This window comes from Crocodylus siamensis, chromosome 9 (genome assembly GCF_052110815.1).
Source record: "Crocodylus siamensis isolate JL-2025a chromosome 9, ASM5211081v1, whole genome shotgun sequence".
NCBI classification, from domain to species: Eukaryota; Metazoa; Chordata; order Crocodylia; family Crocodylidae; genus Crocodylus; species Crocodylus siamensis.
The window spans coordinates 35,536,231-35,556,709 of record NC_143403.1 but is presented as its reverse complement, the minus strand read 5'-3'; the positions used below and the strand labels follow the sequence as shown (position 1 = coordinate 35,556,709).

The following is a 20,479-nucleotide window of genomic DNA, read 5'->3' as shown; positions in this document are numbered from 1 at the left end:
GCCTCTTGCTTCCTGACCCTACAGGCTCAATTGTCCCCAGGTGTAACACATACCTGTATATTCAGGGAAACAGATGGTCAGAGGGGATTTCTTGATCTTCTCAGCAAATAGATCTTTCTTGTTGAGGAAGAGAATGATGGAGGTATCGATGAAGAATTTGTTGTTACAGATGGAGTCGAAGAGCATGAGAGACTCATGCATGCGGTTCTGTAGCAGGAATCACGTCAGAAATTAAAAGAAAGGGACAGGCATACAGAGAGAGAGAGAGAGAGATAAAGAGTTAGATTTAGGAAAGAGAAATTTTTCTAAATCAAATTTTGAGAAATGGTTAGAAAGCAAATTTTCTAACATAGGACAAATATAATGAAACAGTTACAAAGGACAAAGAGAGAGTTGTATTCTCTTCAGATCAAATATGCTTGGAGGTAATTGGATAGCTTTCAACAGAACAGAATCCCAGTACAACATGCAGAACAGCCACAAAACCTGACATGATGCCACAACCTATGCTGGAACATAGATCTGCCATTCTCGAGTCTCATTCCCAGTGGCCAATGCATGAAGCTTCAAAGAAAGTTGAAAAGCCACCACTGTATCTCTGTCCACTTACGTACTGCTAAACTTCTAGGGTACATGTGCTAAACTTGGGGGCTGTGGAAGGGGAAAATACTTTCATCAGTTGGTGCCTCAAAGCATGCCACTTTCATTATTCTCTTCCTAATAATAAATCTGGACTGAACAATAACGTAGTACCTTTCTCAGTCCATCAAAAGAATTTTATCGGCTGAAATCATAGCAAAGTTCTTCATTAGGTCATGGCATTGCACAGACCCTATGCTACATGGCCCTTCATTTAGATGGAAAGATGCAATAGGCAATCTCACATCAAGCAGAGAAAACAAGCTGTAGAACTTGGTTAGTGCATCCTGCATGCTGTGATGAGTCCCAGTTGCCCATCCCAGCTGAGCAGTAACTGCTCTGGAATTCACTCTGGAGGGCAACATACTTTCTTAGTTTCATGAGGACAGAGCAATAGTGTTGAATCTCACTGTTGCAGGAAGGCCAGATCACAAACTACCTTGGCTCATGGGGAGGGTGTAGGTTTTGGCATATATTGAAGTAGTCCCATGCTACATAAGGTTACACACAGTACTTCAGAATCATTCTGTAAGATTTTAGCCTCCCAGCCAGCCTCAGACACATGGCGTTACCCCTGTAACCACTGGGGGGAGGGGGGAAATCCAGTTATGCTAAATATACCTCATGGTAGCACCCAGAACATTGAAAGGTGCTACTGTCATTGTGCGCCATTGCCCCCTTTGAAACCCTTCTATTTGCCTTTCAAAATGCGTATTAACAGTCAGACTTTCCAGGCATTGCTTAAAATCCCAGGACTGAGGATTCACCATGCTGCAGAGGCAAATGAATGAAACTTCAGTACCCTGGTCATTTTGCATCTTTCCTATGTAATTGCTCTGTTTGTTGGTTCTCCAGGAAACCTAGATCCCACTTGAGAAGCCATTTGGTGCAAGGTGTCTGATCAAAGGAGGTTTTTAACAAATCTTATGTTTCTCCCAGTAGCTGTGTTGGTGGCATCTCTGAAGCTTCTCAATTAAATGTCCTTCTAATAACTTGATGAGCAGGTCTGAGGTTTTATAATCCAATAGCACTTGTTGCCAGAAAGGGAGAAGAAGGGAGTGGAATTTCCCCCCCCCCCCCAAACAAACCAAAAACAAAAGAGCAAATGAGGTTAATCTTTCTTGAATTAGCTGCCAAAAAACACAGAATACCATTAGGCCGAGCATTTTCCTTTGTTTTATCAGTTTCAATTGCATTCTATCATGTTAAATGGCTGGGGGTACACTTGTATGAACAGTTTACATGCACAGGTCTTTATAAGAGGAGTGCGCAGAAAGCAGCTACAAAACAGAAAAGAATATATACTGTACTACAGACTCTTTCCAAAATTTTATTTTTCTGTCATTGACTTGCTTTTAAAAATAAGCAAAAGGTTGTTTACTGTCATCAGAGTTCAAACACAGGCTATAATTTTTGTGCCTCTAAATTGCTGGTGCAATTTTGCCCTTTTGATAATTTGTACCTACAAGCACAAAAACCGGGGCCAGTGAATGCCAAGATGAAAATGTTGCCCTTTGACCAATTTATGCGGTATAAGATTGACTATTCTTCGACATCGATTTCTCTTAGCTTGTGGAACAGTATACCAAGTGGATCCTTATTGCCACAGTCATTTAAAACTAACTAAATGGAATCATAGGGAACAGCCTTATGCTTGAAGGAAAGTAGACTAAGAGGAATTAGGTATCATTGACCATGGGGAGGGGGATAGAATATGTTATTTTGTGGGGTTTGATCCTATTAATCTTCCAGAAGAGCAGAACAAAGAAATGGGTACCAAAACTTCTGAGATGATTCTCACAGAGTACAAGGTGCCTGGCAGGAATTATATAAGTAATCTATGAATTTGATGGAAAAATAGCTTTATCAGCTGCCAGTTCCCTAGGATCTGTTACACATTCCCTAAGATGTTTGGTAATAAACCAGCCCTTGCCATCTTGCATGGGGAGTTGAAGACTCCCCTCTTCAATAAAATATTGTCCAAAGAACAAGAATAGAAGTAGCTTGGAAGCATGCTCCAGTGAAAGAGTCTGTTGTTAATACAGAAATTAGGATGGAGAACTGACTTGTCCTGCTGGATTTTGTAACCTGCTTGTAGTACCCGGATAACAGTGTGATATATGGTCTGGAAATGCTGATAAAGTCCATTTCAAGCCTCTGTATTTCTATGAGAGACAAAGCAGTTGCTTGAAGGTAAGTACATAAACTCTCTAAAGTTTCTGAAATGTATCTAGACAGATCACTTGTACTTGAAGTGATCTAAAATGACTTTAGGATTAACAACATATAAATTACATCATAAAGAGATAAAAAGAGAGATCAAGATAAAAGAAATCAGTCAGTGAGGCACTTCAGTGAGAAGAAACTAATGGTCAATTACTGATATACATATATAACCAATAGAATACTGTTACTTATTCTACTCTTGCTTCATGTTAGTACCATGCTTTGAAGATGTATAAGCATTTATATTAATTTATTTTATTTACTTCTAGGTATGGCAGTAACCATTGTAATATTCTTAGTGTGTTGCATTTCACTTTCGTTCCTGTTGGATATAACTGTCAGCAGCATTGAAACTAGGAGATGACACTGAAAATATAAATACCTACCTTGTGTAAGATTTTTTTTTTAAAGATATAGTTGGGACATAGTTTCCTTTCAGAGAGAAAGAAGCTGCTGAATCTCCTGAAAATCATTTCCTGTTGCTGTGCTTTGTTGAATGGGAATATATGTATATATGGGAATATAATAATATTATATGGTAATATAGAGGAAGTAATCTAGTGGAAGTTCCCCAGTCGCAAGCCCTGGTTCTCTTGGGAGACTTCAATCACACTAACACCTGCTGGGAGTTAAATACAGCAGTGCTCAGGCAATCCAGAGTTTTTGGAGAGTGTTGGGGACAACTTCCTGGTGTAAGTGCTGGAGTGGCCAAGTAGGGGCCGTGCTCTTCTTGACCTGCTGCTCACAAACAGGGATGAATTGGTGGGGAATGTAGTAGTGGATGGCAACTTGGGCAGCAGTGACTGCGAGATGATTGATTTCAGGACCCTGAAGAAAGAAAGGATGAGACCAGCAGAGTAAGGACCTTGACCTTCAGAAAAGTAGACTTTGACTCGCTCAGGGAACTCATGGGAAGCATTCCTTGGGAAGCCAGACTGAGAGGGAGAGGAGTCCAGAAGAGTTGGCTGTGCTTTAAAGCAACCTTACTGCGAGTGCAGGAACAAACCATCCCAATGTACAGGAAGACTAGGAACTACGGGAGATGAACAGGCAGGGAATATTTCAGTAAGCTAAATCACAAAAAGGAAGCTTATAAGAAGTGGAAACTTGGACAAATAACTAGGGAGGAGTATAAGAGCACTGCTTGGGCATGCAGGGGTGAAGTCAGGAAGACCAAAGTGCAATTGGGAGTTGCAGCTAGCAAGTGTTGTGAAGGGTAACAAGAAGGGTTTCTACAAGTATGACAGTAGTGTGATAGGCTAGCTGATGGTGGTTTGGCCCAGGAGTTTTGAAAAGTTCAAAAAGTGGTGTGTGTGTGTATGGGGGGGGGATTTCCTTTTCCCCACCAATCAGGCCCTGGAAAAGGAGAAGTCTTGCCCCTCCTCATCCAGATGCCAGGTAGCGAAACCAGACCTGAGAGTAGACTCACCTCTTATGTTGCCTGATTGGTCTTTGAGGGATAAAAGGGGCAGTGCACCTAAAGAGAGAGCCCCAAGAGAGAGGATGACAAGGGAGAGATGAAGGAGAGGAGTTCTGAAGAGCTGGTGACAGCTGGCCAGAGGGGCAGAGTGGTTGTCTTGGAAGAGCCCTGGAGTCTGGGAGCTGCAGGAGGTGGCTTGCCTGAGGATTGGAGCCACAGGTGGTGACTTGGGCTTTGGTTGCTCAGGACACAGGTGGTGCACAGCGGATCCCCTGCTGGATCCAAGCCCTGAGCTGCAGGCGCTGGCTTGGGCATCTGACCCCTGGCAGGGAGGCTGGGAGCTTAACATGCAGGTGGCGCATGGCGGGGACCCAAAGTCCTGAGCCACAGGTGGCAGCTCAGGCATTTGACCCCTGGCAGGGAGGCCAGGAGCTCAGCATGCAGAGGTGGTGCATGGTGGATCCTGGAGGGACCAACGCCCCAAACTGCAGGCGGGAGCTCGGGTTATCTGATCTTGGGGTGAGTCTCTGCAACTCGATGTGCAGGTGGCATGTGGAAGATGCCGGAGGGACTAGACCCTGGAGTCAAAAGCAGCTCCCAAGGCACTGATAGCTCAGTGGTAGAGTTCTTGTCTGCCCATAAGTGACCTGGGTTTCATTCCTGGCCAAGGCCCCAGAGGGGTGATTTGCCAGGAACAGGGAATCCCCACTGGGTAGAAGGGTTCTTCCCACCTCTTTCGCCCCAACCCTTCCAGGGTGCCTGCGCCTCAAGCTTTGTTGTTGATTTGCCTGTGCTAGATGTATATGTGTACCATACCTTGACTGAATCCCCTCTTGCTCTCCTGCACCCATTGCCCTCCCCACATATGTGTCATATCTTAACTCGGTTCTTTTCCTATTAAACCCATATATGGTTAAGTTCCAACTGGTCTTGGCTTTATTCTACCCTACAGGGGATAGGAGGGAAGAAGCTACCCCTCCCACAGTGCACAAGCACTCACTAAATCCCCTCAGTTGGAGAGGGGGTACCTTGTCTGAGTACCACCTGGCTTACAGTAGCAACAGGAGGATCAGGGAAAGTGTGAGGCCCTTACTGAATGGGCGATGCAACCTTGGGACAGAGGATGAAGAAAAGGCTAAAGTGCTCAATGCCTTTTTTGGCTTCAGTTTTCACAGGCAAGGTCAGCTCCCAAACTAGTGCACCAGGCAGCACAGTTTGGGGAGGAGGTCATCAGCTCTCAGTGGTGAAAGAACAGGTTAGGGACTGTGATGGCCAGAAACAAAGAAATTAATAAGCAATAAATATGTGCTTCTTGGAGGCATTTGGAACTTTTGTCTAATATGAAGCTTGTATTTTTGTAACCCGCAAATGCAACTTGTAACTGTTTGTGGAACTGACTAGGCCTCAAAGACAAAGCTATAGCTGTGGAATTAGCTGACCTAATAGTTTTTTCTCACTCAGGATTTAGCCTTGATGATGATAAAAACTGGATTCAACTGCCCAGCTTATCTAGTACATTTCAAAAAGGACATCTCAAAAAAGCATAGCCAGAGAGTTTTGAAGGGGCTGGATTTAGGCGGGGTAATATTAATTTTAAACCTGAAGATGTTGTTTTGCAATTCGCTTATTGGATAAACCCAAGCTTGGGCAGTAACTTATTATAATAATATCTAACACCTTTTAACCCCATAGGATAACAGCTATAAAGCAATAATATAAATGGCTATATAACTAAAAAATTAGCATAATTAGAATATAAAAGAACACACACGTCATAGTAACCCTCAGGAAGGACGAACAGAAGGGTCATTGCTGTCCCATACCCCACGGATATCTCTTACTCCCTGTGAGAGTGAGAACCAGATCCTGACTGAGAGGTTTCCACCGGTATCCTTCAAGCAGCCCAGTTCAGAGACATCTGACTTCGCTGATTCAACTTGCTGTGCATCTTCTAACCGAGGGACTACCGATAAGTTACTAACCAAGTGGGAACTCTTGGTTAATTTCTTTATATGTTTTATTATCATTGTCAATTTTAATCTGTATTGTTATGTTGTCTGCTTATTAGCTTAACCTTTTTATTAACTATTATATATGCAAACTATATCTTTTGTTGTCATAAGTAAAATACATTCTTTTTTGTAAGTGAAACTTGTCATTTCTTTCCTTTCCAACATCACCTTCTCGATCCCGAACCAAAAAGCCCAGTGGCTAATAAAGTTGCAGTGCTCAGTCAGTCTGCAACTAAATTGATATACTCACAGTGCCCAGCTGGCCTGTGACAAAGGACTACTTAGAAAAGCTGGATGTGTACAAATCCATGGGGCCAGATGAGATACATCCGAGGGTGCTGAGGGTGTTGGCTGATGTGATTGTCATCATCTTTGAAAACTCATGGCAATCAAGAGAGGTCCCTGATGATTGGAAAGGGATAAACATACTGCCCATATTTAAGAAAGAGAAAAAGGAGGAGCCAGGGAACTACAGACCAGTCAGCCTCACCTCAGTCCCTGGAAAAATCATGGAGCAGATCCTCAAGGAATCCATTTCTAAGCAGTTGGAGAAGAAAAGGGTAATTAGGAACAATCAGTATGGATTCACCAGTGGCACGTCATACCTGACCAACCTGATTGCCTTCTCTGATGAGATGATTGGCTCTGTGGATATGGGGAGACGAGTGGATATGGTGTACCTTGATTTATCAAGGCTTTTGATACAGTCTCCCACAACATTCTTGTAGGCAAGCTAAGGAAGTTTGGGTTGGATGAATGGATTTTAAGGTGGATAAACTGGCTGGAGCATCAGGCTCAGAGAGTCGTAATCAATGGCTCAATGTCTAGCTGGCAGCCAGCATCAAGTGGAGTGCCTCAGGGGTTGGTCCTGGGGCCGGTTTTGTTCAATGTCTTCATCAATGACCTGGAAGACGGCATGGAGTGCACCCTCAGCATGTTTGCAGATGACACCAAGTTGGGGGAGTAGTAGATATTCTTGAAGGGTAGGGCTAGGATTCAGAGTGACCCAAGAGGAATCTCATGAGGTTCAACAAGGACAAGTGCAAAGTCCTGCACTTAGGATGGAACAGTCCCATGTACCAGTACAGGGTGGGGGGTGACTGGGCAGCAGCTCTGCAGAAAAGGACCTGGACAATAAGCTGAATGTGACCCAACAGTGTGCCCTTGTTGCCAAAAAGGCGAATGACTTACTGGACTGCATGGTAGGTGTGTTGCCAGCAGGTCAAGGGAAGTGATTTTTCCCCTCTATTCTGCACTGGTGAGGCCACATCTGGAGTACTGTGTTCAGTTTTGGGGCCCCCACTGCCTCTAAGGTCCGCAACCGCCTCATCGCACAGGCTACTTGGCTTACTCAAGACCCCAAAATAGGAGATCACTTAGCAGATGCCCGAAGATGCCTCCTTGAGGCTGTGCTTAAAATTTGCCCCAGGAAAACTGACCGGGCCAAAACACATAACTGTAAACAAAAAGGAGAATCCCCAGCAAAATACATGGACTGCTTAAAACTAGTATTTGAAAGACATTCTAGTATTAAAAATGCAGCTGAAACTGCCCCAGAAGCACTTGCTTCTGCTTTTGTCCACAAACTTCTTTCTAAAGTCCAGGAACAGTTGTGCACAATTGCTGTAGGTTGGCAGACTAAGCCACTTGCAGAACGAGTCACCACTGCAAATCATTGTACAACCTGCCAGGAAAAGAAAAAGGAATCCACAGAAACTAAGTTAATGTAATTGCAATTACAGACTTTAGGCAGGGGCAGAAGCCTAAGTTTCCATCAAAGACAGTTCAGAGGCAGGAGACGTGGTCGTAGGATGGGACAAGGAAGATTTCAGTCCGAAAATAATGACAGTTGTCATTCTTGTCACCAACCAGGACACTGGAAGGCTCAATGTCCTCACTGGCCTGGCCAGCCAGGGATGACGTTTAACCCACCACTGCAGGTTAAACCAATCAATTCTCTGTCCCGAATCAAGGAACCTCCTGTTAGGCCAGCCTGAGGAATAGTAACATCATCACAGCCTGCTTCTCCCACTTAATCAAAATGATCCCTTCATTTCCAGAGTGATAAATGGCATCTCTACAAAATGTTTAGTAGACACCAGTGCAAGCCGCTCTACTCTTTGAGCTGAAGAATTTTCCACAACTCCCCTCTCCTCTGCTGTTGTAAACGCTGTAGGAATTTCAGATCAAATAGTTCCTCATCCTGTTTCCCAACCATTACATGTTTCTCTTGGTCCTGTTTCTGATCAACATGGCTTTCTCCTTAGTCCTTGTTCTCCTGTTAATTTATTAGGCAGAGATTTGCTTTGTAAACTCGGCTGTACTATCTATTGTTCTCCTAATGGTGTTTATTTAGATGTCCCCTGTGATAATAAGATAGCAGTACTTGCTGCTTTAGCTAGCTCACCTCCTGAGCCTGAGTTCTTTAATCTTTCTGTGTTGCAAGAAAAAATCATAAAAGCTGTCCCTCCATTTCTCTGGTCCCAGCATGCTAATGAAGTAAGACAAATCCATACTGCCCAGCCTGTAAAAATTAGATTAAAACCCAACACCTTTCAAATGGGGTTGGACTTGAAGATCTACAAGGTTCCTTCCAACCCTACTTCTATGATTCTATGTTTCTCTGCTAGATTAACTAAATATAAAATCTTGCTTCTCTCTGCTGGAAATGTCACCCTAACTAGGTGCCCTGTTTTAAACCCTGCTTCCCTGTTACCTACCCCTCCAGATGGTGAACCCCATGATTGGATTTTTGTTACTGTGCACCTAACAATGCCCTGCACTGATCTAAAGGACAACCCCTTGCAAAACCCAGATCTAGTATTCTATGTTAACAGATTGTGTCAAAGAAACTCAAAAGGTTCCCTTGTTGCAAGATATGCAGTATGTTCCCAATATGATGTTTATAAAAAGCCATCACTTACCTAATGTGTATTCAGCTCAAGTTGCCAAGCTTGTGGCCCTCACCAGGGTTTGCACCCTAGCCTCTGGTGCTTCTGTTAATATTTATACTGATTCTTGCTATGCTTTTAGTATTGTACACAATTATGGCCAACTTTGGAAAGAAAATCAGTAATGGTCCATACGTAAATGCCTTGTTGAATGCTTTACAATTACCTTCTGCTGTTGCTATTATTAAATGCCAAGCTCACCAGAAACCTTATGATGATGTTACACGTGAAAATGCTCTGGCAGATTCCACTGCCAAAGCTGCAGCTATTTCCACTCCTCAGGCTACACCTGTGTTTTTGTCTATTCCAACTGACTAGTCTCCATTGGCAAGTCTTCACGATGTTGCCCTCCTCCAAGATTAGGCTCCAGAACCAGAGAAACATACATGGAGACTGGCTGGGTGTTTGTTACACCCTGACCATTTGTAGCGCTCCCTGGATGGCCACCTGGTGGCCCCAGTGGTTCTTCCTCCTCATCTTGCTTGTATACACCATGGCATGTCACATGTGAGCAAAGGAGAAATGATAAAAGCTGTTAAGCTTGATTGGTTTGCTCCAACTTTTCCATCTGTGGCTCAACAGTACTGCCACATCTGTCCTATTTGCCAAGCCCATAATGTAAGAAAGCCTGTAAAAACAAAGAAGGCAGCATGTCCCCCACCTTGGGGACCTTTTGTAAATTTACAATTAAATTTTATTCAAATGCAGAAATGTTGTTCTTATGAAGATGTTCTTGTTATTGTATGTATGTTTTCTGGATGGGTAAAAGCCTACCCACGTGCAAAAGCTGACACCATTACTGTAAGCAAAAAGTTGCTCAGAGACTTTATTCCAAAGTTTAGTATTCCTTTATCCCTAAACTCTGATAGAAGAACTCATTTTACTGGACAGATAATGAAAGAAGTCTGCAAAGTCCTGCAGATCCAACAGCACTTTCATTGCCCATACCATCCACAGGCCTCGGGCCATGTAGAACACCAAAATGGCATTCTGAAAAATAAACACGCCAAAATTTGTGCTAGATGCACTTCCCATAGCCCTTATGAGTATGAGATCTACTGCCTACATGAAATTCTAATGGGAAGACCCATGAGGCTCCCTGTCTCACCACCTGTTGCCTCCCACTTTTGCAATATACATTCACTTGATGATACCATTCTGGACTACTGTAAGGCACTAATGAAGTGTGTTAAGGCTTTTCATTCACAGGTACATGCAGCTCTCCCCAAAGAACCAGATGAGCCGTGCCATTCTATCCTGCCTGGATACTGGGTCCGTATAAAAGTCCATCAATGAATGTCATTGCTAAAACCTCGCTGGAAAGGCCCATTTCAGGTACTCCTGACCACCAACACTGCAATAAGGTGTCAAAGACTCCAGACATGGATCCACGCTTTACACAGTAAAAAAACATCAGCCCCATTAGACCCACAGTCTCCTCCATATCAATCTTGTAATCAGCCTCCACAGACTGGTAGCGAGCCTAGCGCCTGCCAGCAGAAGAGCTCAAGACCAGTAGTGAGCCAAGCACCTACTGGCAAAAAGGATTTGCCACTACAGAGCGAAGAGGATGTGCCCCAACGACACCACTATGCCCTTTGGGACAGGAAAAAGGCCTCTACCTAGCTCCTGGTTCCTGAGGTGGAGTTGGTTAGTTGTGATTTGTGTAGTTCTCAGTATTTCTTTTTGGGCCATCTTATATGAACTTGACTCATCAGTTATAAAAAACTCTGTAAACCAAACTACACTTCTGCACCGACAAAGAAGATCATTTCATGAAAATATGTTCTTGTCTTTAGTTAATCAACTTAGGATAGATTTAAATGTCTCTTGTTGTTGGATATGTAGTCATGTCCCTATCTATTCTACCAGAGGAATACCCATAATACCAGTACCTTTGAATGCAACTCAAATGTTAGCCTCTTACTATTCAAATTTTCATAGAAACGAAACTTGGCAGAATGTAAGTTGCAGTTGTCTGACTATGTACGATTAGCATATGCCACCCCTGGAAAGTTCTGTTAGACCTGTAATGGATCTTGTATTGTAGTAAGAGTCAGTAAGTGTGAGGTAGCATTTAAGATAAATGGTGCTTGGTTTTCTAATGGTTCCTGGATATCTAACTACTCCCCTGCAGGTCAATTTTCAGGCTATTATTCACAATAAATGATGTCCCCATGCTGTAATATAGGTGAATATACTGCACTAGCTGGTCACTATTTTGTGTGTAGAGATAAGGCCTATAAAAATCTTCCATCCAGTTAAAGAAGTACGGGCTACGTCTCCGTAGCGTATCCTGCCTTTACTATTAAATCTCACTTACCTAAAGAAAAAATTTGCAATGTTCGCAAAATTACAAAAAATCAAATGTTTTGAGGTATAATGTTCCCCAGCTATGGTGCAGGCTTAGCTATGTCCAAGATAAAAAAAGTTGCAGCATCTCTACAAAAGATTGCAATACTACTGCTGATAGTTTTGATAAAATAAATACAGAAATGAAGGCAATAAGGCAAATGACATTGCAAAACCGACTTGCATTAGATTATATACTAGCCAACAAAGGCTTTAATATGTAAAAAATGTTGTACTTATATTCCCAACAATTCAGAAGAAATCCAGAATTTAAGTAAACATATTTGAAAAGAAGCAGCTAAACTGCATGATAGTTAGAATTTGAATTCTTAGTTTAGCTCTATTTTCAGTTCCTTAGGCTCTACCGTCATTCATAGTTTGTTAATAGTTTGTTGTTTTTATTGAAGTATGCCTAGTGTTTATGATAATTCAACGTTGCTTAAACTGTTCTGTCAAGCAAATAAAGAATAGCCCATCAACAAGAAATAAAGTATATAATTTGTATGTTGAAATAGCAGAAAGTAAAGAAAAACTAAAAGTTAAAAGGCTAATAGCTATAAGTATCTAACTTGTTAAAAAAAAATTAGGGAAGGTAGGAGTGAATTTAGTCGGGCTTCTGGCCTCCCTGACTAGAAAAACAGACAGAAACCAAAAGTGCTGATACTGCTTATTTCAGTTATATGTTTTGAGATAAAAAAATCCTGCATGATTTATTACTCTGTGCAAGTAAGTAAGTAAGTAAACTTGTTATAGTTTCTTCTAAGTTGTATTTTTTTCTCTTTATCTGTCTTAAGTATAAAAATGCTTAGAAACTTAGGGAGGGGGAGGATTCCTTTGAAACAGACACGTGGGTGTTTCCCCTTGCTGTGCGGAATTCTCCCTGTGATCACAGTATGGCCCTAAATAAAGAAAAGCTGGCTCTGTCAGTTCTGATTCAACCACAATGCAAAGTTTGATTTCTTCCACACTGTGTATGTGGATCTTAGTCTTAATGACTAGGAACAGAAATTACACATAAACTGGTTTAAGTGTTCAGAAACTGGTTTAAACCTGTAACAGAACAGATGTTCAGTGCACATAAACCAGTTTGAAAATGACTGAAACCAGTTTGAGAGAAACCTGGTTGAATGTAGTATCAGACTTAACTGATTTGACTCAAATTGGTTTATGCAATGTCTGCTCCATACTTCTTGCTGGTTTAAGATAAATCAGACTACTCCAGCATCCAGGCATGCTCTCTGGCCTGGATGGGATGCTCTGCTCCACAGCAGGGCTGGCCCTTGGTTGCAGCTCCAGAGACTTGCAGGCTGCTCTCCCACTCCCCCTCACCACTCCCTGCTAAGCAGGAATTCACCCCTCCCCTCTACCTTGCTGAGGAGGTGTCTGTGTATTACCTAGCAGACCACATTCTGGCTACAGTCCATGCTGAATCAACAGGCAGAATCAACAGGTAGCTGGTAATGTCCCTTCGTTGTTTTCTTAATAGAGTAATAAACAATGAGTTAGGGGTGATAAACACTGTTATCAGTTCCCTGCTGGGGTAATCAAAGCATCCTGCCAGGGCCTGGCCACACCCCCTCCTCCCCAGTACTGTGCAAGAGAAGGGAGGGCTGTTTTAGTGCCCCCTGGCTTCTAGCCTGAGCCACTGCAGGTATGTACCTGCATTTCTGAGATGTCTGTCTGGTTACAAAACTGATTTAGCCCATCCAGCTTAGACTAACTTGCAAAGAGTGAATCAATTCAGGCTCAGGCTTTTTGAATGCCTGTCCCTAGCCAATGTGTTAGCTGTTCAATCTTACTATATTAATACTGGGTCTTATTACAGTACAATGGAGAAACAATTAACAGGTCACATCCTAACCTGCAAGTCTGATAGCATGGCAAAGGACCTCAAACCTCCTCTACTTGAATAGCTGAAGACTCCTTCAATCCATACCAGCTTTCTGGCAGCCTCTCTCATATTTCCACATCTACTCAATACTATCTGTCTAGACGATGCTGGCAGAGACGATCCCAGCAGGGTGCAGGGCCCAGGGCAAAGCAGCCTGTATGGGGCCTCCCTCCCCATCCCATGGCACACTTACACCAGGGAGTGAAAGCCCTGGCACCCTGGATGCAGCAGGAGGGGTGGTGGCTGGAACTTCTAGCCAGAACAAAGAGACATCCAACCCATCAGGCGGGAGGGCGGGCTAAACATCAAATGCAGCAGCCACGGCCTCTCCATCTGGCTCTGCGGGGTCTTCTGAAGAGTGGGTCCTCGCGCGGTTGCCCCAAATCATGCCCCCCTAGGGACAGCCCTGGATGTAGGAATACGTTGCATAGTGGCTGAGGACTTTTTCTTATGGAGGGGAATCTTTCCCTGCCCCTTTGGGGAGCTTTAAGTTTCCTCTATGTAGCTGGAGCGACACAACTGGTCATATGCTGAGCATCAATGGCTCATCATGTCTCTACTGTCCGGCTCCTGTTATCCCCAGAGCCTATTAATAACTATATTCAGGTCCTGCATACACTAGTAATACTTGTTGGTTTGAGATTACCAACCTGTCCTGCTATTTTTAGACCTAACCATCACATTATAATGGTGTGTCTTGGAAGATGAATAATTAAACATCTGAGACATTGTGGAGAAGATCCCTAAGCTCCTCCAGCCCACAGACCACTATCCCATGCTCCTTATTCATGTGGGCACCAATGACATGGCTTGGAGCGCTTTGGCTCCCCAGCCCGCTCTATGGTGAGAGAGGCAGTGAGCTGCTGGGAAGAGATGGCCTTGACCTCTCTTCCCCGTGGAGGAGGCTCTTCTCAGCCAGACTACCTGACCTGCTCCACCAGGCTTTAAACTAAGCCCGCTGAGGGATGGAGGGACTACCGCCACTGCTGGCCTGCTGAGCAACCCTTGCAAAGCCAGCAGGCCAAGGCACTTAAGGGAGCCCACCCCTGCCCCAGCCCTGCTACAATCTGTGGGCAAGGCAAGAGACCTCAAGGGGACACTTATCTGCCTGTATGCAAATACCAGGAACTTGGGGGATAAGCAGGAGGAACCGTCCTTCTGCTTAACACAAATAATTATGATGTCATAGGGATAATGGAGATCTGGTGGGACTCCATCCATGACTGGACCACAGGTATAGACAGCTATACCCTGTACAGGAGAGATCAAGTAGATAAAAGGGGCGGGGGTGTAGCTCTCTATGTTAAGGACAGCTATGTGTCCCTGCAAGCTGATGTTGGTGACCAGGGTGGACAACTGGAGACCCTTTGGGTTAAAATCCATGGGGAACACGGCACAGGGGACACAACGGTGGAAGTCTACTACAGACCTCCCACCCAAAGTCAAGAGCTTGACCAGGAGTTCACCCAGGAACTGGCTAAGGCCGCATGCTCCAGGACCATGGTTGTCATGGGTGACTTCAACTACCCAAACATTGCATGGGAGAATCACTCAGCAAAATCTGAGTGGCCATAAAGCTTCCTATTGTGCGTGGATGACCCCTACCTGACTCAAGAAGTCTACGGGCCAACGAGAGGTAAAGCACTGCTTGACTTGGTACTGGCTACTGGGGATGACCTAATCGGCGACCTAGTGATCGATGGGAAGCTGGGTGACAGCGGCCATGAGCTGATCACCTTCACGATCCGCCGTAAAGCTGGCAAGTCAGTCAGCAACACTGAAGTCCTTGACTTCAGGAAAGCCGACTTTGACAAACTCAGGAGGCTTGTCAGTGAGGCCCTAAGGGACCACGACCCCAGGGCGAGGGGAGTTCAGAAAGAGTGGTTGCTCCTCAAGGGAGCAATCCTCAATGCACAAGGTAATGCTATTCCAACTCGGAGGAAAGGCAGCAAGAGGGCACAGCAGCCACCCTCCTGAGGCTAAAAAGAAAGGCCTACAAAGGATGGAGGATGGGATTCACCTCCAAGGAGGAATATTCTGCACTGGTCTGGTCCTGCAGGGAGCAAACCAGGAAAGCCAAGGCTGCAACTGAACTCCAACTAGCTTCGAGTATCAAGGACAATACAAAGTCCTTTGTCACAAATGTGGGGAGCCAGAGGAAAAGCAAGGGCAACACTGGACCCCTGCTAAACCAGATGGGACAACTGACAACTGACGCCCAGGAAAAAGCCAACCTATTAAATGGATACTTTGAGTCGGTCTTTCATGAGTCCCATGGGACGCCCATGCCCACTACAGGACAGAGAGGTCCAGGTGAGGGAGATTCCCTACCCTCCATCAATGCTGACCTCGTGAAGGAACACCTTGAGAGGCTGGATACCTTCAAGTCAGCTGGTCCATCAGCCTGACCTCTATCTTGGGGAAGGTCTTACAAAAGTTTATTAAAGAGGCCATCCTTAATGGACTGGCCGACACCAATATCCTAAGGGATAGCTAGCACAGGTTTGTTGTGGGTAGGACTTGCTTGACCAATTTCACTTCCTTCTACAACCAGGTGACCTATCACCTGGACAAGGGAGAAGAGATTGATGTCATATATCTTGACTTCAAAAAAGCCTTCAATCTGGTATCCCATGATCACCTCTTGGCAAAACTGGCCAGTTGTGGCCTTGGGTCCACCACGATCCGCTGGCTGGGAAATAGGCTCCGTGGTCAGACCCAGAGGGTGGTAATTGATGGAAATGAATTGTCATGCTGCGCTGTGACCAGTGGGGTCCCCCAAGGCTCTGTCCTTGGACCCATATTGTTCAACATCTTCATTAATGATGAGGATATTGGAGTCAGAAGTGGACTGGCCAAGTTTGCCAATGATACCAAACTTCCGGGCAAAGCATCCACACCAGAAGACAGGAGGGTGATCCAGGCTGACCTGGACAGGCTCAGCAAATGGGCGGACAAGAACCTGATGGTGTTTAACACCAAAAAATGCAAGGTTCTCTACGGGAGGAAAAATCTGCAGCATCCTTATAGGCTCGGCAGTGCTACGCTGGCTAGCACTGTGGAAGAAAGAGACTTGGGGGTCATCATTGACCACAAGATGAACATGAGCTTTCAGTGCGATGTTGCAGCTAGTAAAGTGACCAAAATGCTGGCTTGCATCCATAGATGCTTCTCAAGCAAATCCCGAGACGTCATTCTCCCCCTGTACTTGGCCTTGGTGAGGCCGCAGCTGGAGTGCTGCATCCGGTTTTGGGCTCCACAATTCAAAACGGATGCGTAGAAGCTTGAGAGAGTCCAGCGAAGAGCAATGCACACGATCAGAGGTCAGGAAAACAGACCTTACGATGACAGGCTGAGAGCCATGGGGCTCTTTAGCCTGGAAAAGTGCAGGCTCAGGGGTGACCTGATGGCCACCTATAAGTTTATAGGGGTGACCACTGATATCTGGGGGAACATTTGTTCACCAGAGCGCCCCAAGGGATGATGAGGTCAAACGGTTATAGCCTGCAAGGCTGTTTCAGGCTGGACATAAGGAAGAATTTCTTTACTGTCCAAGCCCCCAAGGTCTGGAACAGCCTGCCATCGGAGGTGGTTCAAGCACCTACATTGAACACCTTCAAGAGCAAATTGGATGCTTATCTTGCTGGGATCCTATGACCCCAGCTGACTTCTTGCCCTTTGGGCAGGGGGCTGGACTCGATGATCTTCCAAGGTCCCTTCCAGCCCTAATGTCTATGAAATCTATGAAATCTATGAGATGCCAATGTGGAGTCCAACTCCTTTTCTTTCCTGAACTGCGTGTCTTCAGATGATGACCCATAAGAAGCTCTGATGGGCTGGACCCTGTTGTAGGGCAAGGAATTGAGGAAACAGAAATCTGGCCAGTGTGGTAGGCCCATCTCCTACAACAATCCTTTTCAGTGCATCTTTTGTAGTCTGCACCGGTTGCTCAACTTGCCCATTGGCCTGTGGCCTGTGAGGTGCAATAGTAACAGTTCACGTGAGGTTGCGGGTGGCAAAATCTTGGAACTCTGCTGAGGTGAATGCACTGCTATTATTAGAAATGAAAGTGTTGGGCACCTCCTGGGTTGTGAACAGCTGATGAAGAGCTGTTATAGTGGCAGTTGATGTAAGAGTTGAGAGACCAGTAATCACTTCAAGTAATTTTGTGTATGAGTCAACAACAATTAAGAAGTTCTTACCTTGAAAAGGGCCAGCAGAATCAATGTGGATGCGTGACCAGGGTTCCTTTGTTATTTCCCAAGGGAATACTGGTGCCTTTGGTGGATTATGATGGGTTGCTTGACAAATGCTGCACTCCCTCACAACCCTTTCTATGATATTGTCCATACCTGGCCACCATACAGAACTTCTAGCCAGCACTTTCATCCTTCAAAAAGGCATTTGACACTGTCTCTCACCCCGTTCTCATTCAGAAACTGGAGGACTGTGGTGTCGATGCCCACACAGTCAACTGGGTCACCAACTGGCTGGAGGGCTGCACCCAGAGGGTGGTAGTGGATGGGTCCTTCTCAACCTGGAAGGATGTGGGCAGTGGAGTTCCACAGGGCTCGGTTCTCGGGCCCGCACTGTTCAACATCTTCATCAGTGATTTGGATGAGGGGGTAAAAAGCACCCTCTTCAAATTTGCGGATGACACTAAGATGTGGGGGGATGTGGGCACACTAGAAGGAAGCATCAGGCTTCAATCAGACCTAGACAGGTTACAAGGATGGGCGGATGTGAATAGGATGGGATTCAACACAGACAAGTGCAAGGTGATGCACCTGGGGAGAAACAACCGGCACCATACCTACAGGTTGGGGAACTCCCCTCTTGTCAGCATGGAGGCGGAAAAGGATCTTGGAGTCATAATGGACTCCAAGATGAACATGGGTCGGCAGTGTGGGGATGCAGTCAGGAAGGCCAACCGTACCTTGTCACACATCCACAGATGCATCTCAAGCAGGTCCAAAAAGGTGATCCTCCCCCTCTATGCGGCACTGGTCAGGCTGCAGCTGGAGTACTGCATCCAGTTCTGGGCACTGCACTTCAAGAGGGATATGGACAGCATCAAGAGGGTCCAGAGGAGGGCCACTCGCATGATCGGGGACAGCAGGGCAGGCCCTATGAGGAGAGGCTACGGGACCTGAACCTGTTCAGCCTCCAAAAGAGAAGGTTGAGGGAGGATCTAGTGGCCTGTTATAAATTAGTCAGAGGGGATCAGCAGGCATTGGGGGAATCACTATTCCCCCATGCACTGCCAGGAGTAACCAGGAATAATGGTCACAAGCTGGCAGAGGGCAGGTTTAGGCTAGATATCAGGCAGCGCTACTTCACGGTCAGGGCGGCTAGGATCTGGAACCAACTTCCAAAAGAAGTGGTGCTGGCTCCTACCCTGGGGTTTTTTAAGAGGAGGTTGGATGAACATCTTGCTGGGGTCATTTGACCCCAGTATTATTTGCTGCCATGGCGGGGGGTCGGACTAGATGAGCTACTCAGGTCCTAGAAACTATGAAACTATGAAAAAGCCTGGGTGTGCTGTGTGCAGAGTTGTCAGTATGATTTGGTGTCCTGTTTCTGGAATTGTGACACACTTTTCCTACAAGAGGCAACCCTTGTGGGCAGACGGCTCATGCTGACACGATGAAAATGGCCTGAATTCCTCAGCCAATTTGTCTGCAGGCCAGCCCCTTGTGGCAGGGCACTATTTGTGCCTACCACTTTAAGGGGCTGATGCCAGCAGCTGGCAGGTGCCTGGTTAGGATAGCCATTTTGGATCCAGGGCTGCCCATATAGGCAGGGCATTTTGCTGCTGGAAGATCAGGCAACAACATCGCCTGGCTGTGGGTATCAATGGGAGGTAAGGGCAGGAGCTGTAGGGGATGATTGGGAGGCTCCTGGTCCTGGGTATGACCTAAAACTGCACCCTGCCAGGAATGGGTGGCCTGGTGGGGCTCTCAGTGGTGCAGGAGCCCCCAGGAAATGCCAGGCCAGTCACCACCCTGGTGAAAGGTGGGTCAGGGTGCCTTAACCCCAGCTCCCACCTTCGGGTGGGTCAGGACATCAGAGGTAGAGGGGGCCAGGGATGGCTATGGCCTCCTGAGCCCACCTGAGAAGGGAAGCCTCAAGACCCTGAGTAGAGGGGGGCACATTGTGGAGCCCTGAGTAGAGGGGGCGTTGTGTAAGATCTCAGGGTAGCACCATGACCTGCTGCTCCAGGGGCAGAGTTAGAGTCCTCTGTGAGACCCTGGAACACCAGTCATGGTGTGAGTCACCCCATCTCTGCATATCCAGGAAGGGGGCCCCAGAGAGAGTGTGGTAGGGCTAATGAGGCTGGAGGTAGAGTGCCCCCTTAACTGGTCCATGCTGGGGCCAGGACTAAGGGCCAGATGCCCACTGTGAGGGGCACCCAGAGTTGTGGGCCTGGGACCCTGCCTGGCCTTGGAGGTGAGGCCAGGGCCTGTGTGTGGCTTAAGATCCCGAGTGGGGACGACGCCCAAGAGGGGAGCCAGCTACAAGGAGCTCGGCAGCCTGAGTGGAGAGATCAAAGGAGGGTCCTGCCAAGAGGATTCTGGAGCTAGTGTGGGGCCAGGCTGACTGATAACATCTGGATGCCATCTGTGAGGCTTGGGCCGCGGTGTAGGGGAGGTATGGAGCCACAGACCCCCCCCCAAACATTGGGGGTACACTAATGGGTAGCCTCCTGCTTATTAAGATCTTTAATCAATTAATTAACATCAAGATGTGGCAGGCAAGAAGGCAGGCAGTTAGCCCAGGAACAGGTGGGTGGGCCACAGGGAAATTGGCCCCAAGAACACCGACCTGTTACCCCTCTACACCCAGTTGAGGACATGGGCAAGGATAGGGTCTTTTGCAGGCATCCTTGATATCTGATGAGCCTGAAGAGGGGCTTATGGCATGGATTCCAGCATGAGGACTTCCGCTAACAGAGTAGTACAATCAGGTATTTGTAGTGGTAGGCAGC

The 20,479-nt window shown here is 46.0% G+C and overlaps 1 protein-coding gene across 1 annotated transcript in view; it reads right to left on the bottom strand.

Annotated features, from left to right (window-relative positions):
* The window catches only part of GNAO1 (G protein subunit alpha o1), a 408,671-nt gene that overhangs the window by 18,254 nt on the left and 369,938 nt on the right, over positions 1–20,479 (bottom strand). The window contains exon 7 of the mRNA XM_090063850.1: positions 54–207. Within this exon, the coding sequence (XP_089919976.1) occupies positions 54–207 (154 nt within the window). The remainder of the gene's footprint in view (positions 1–53; positions 208–20,479) is intronic.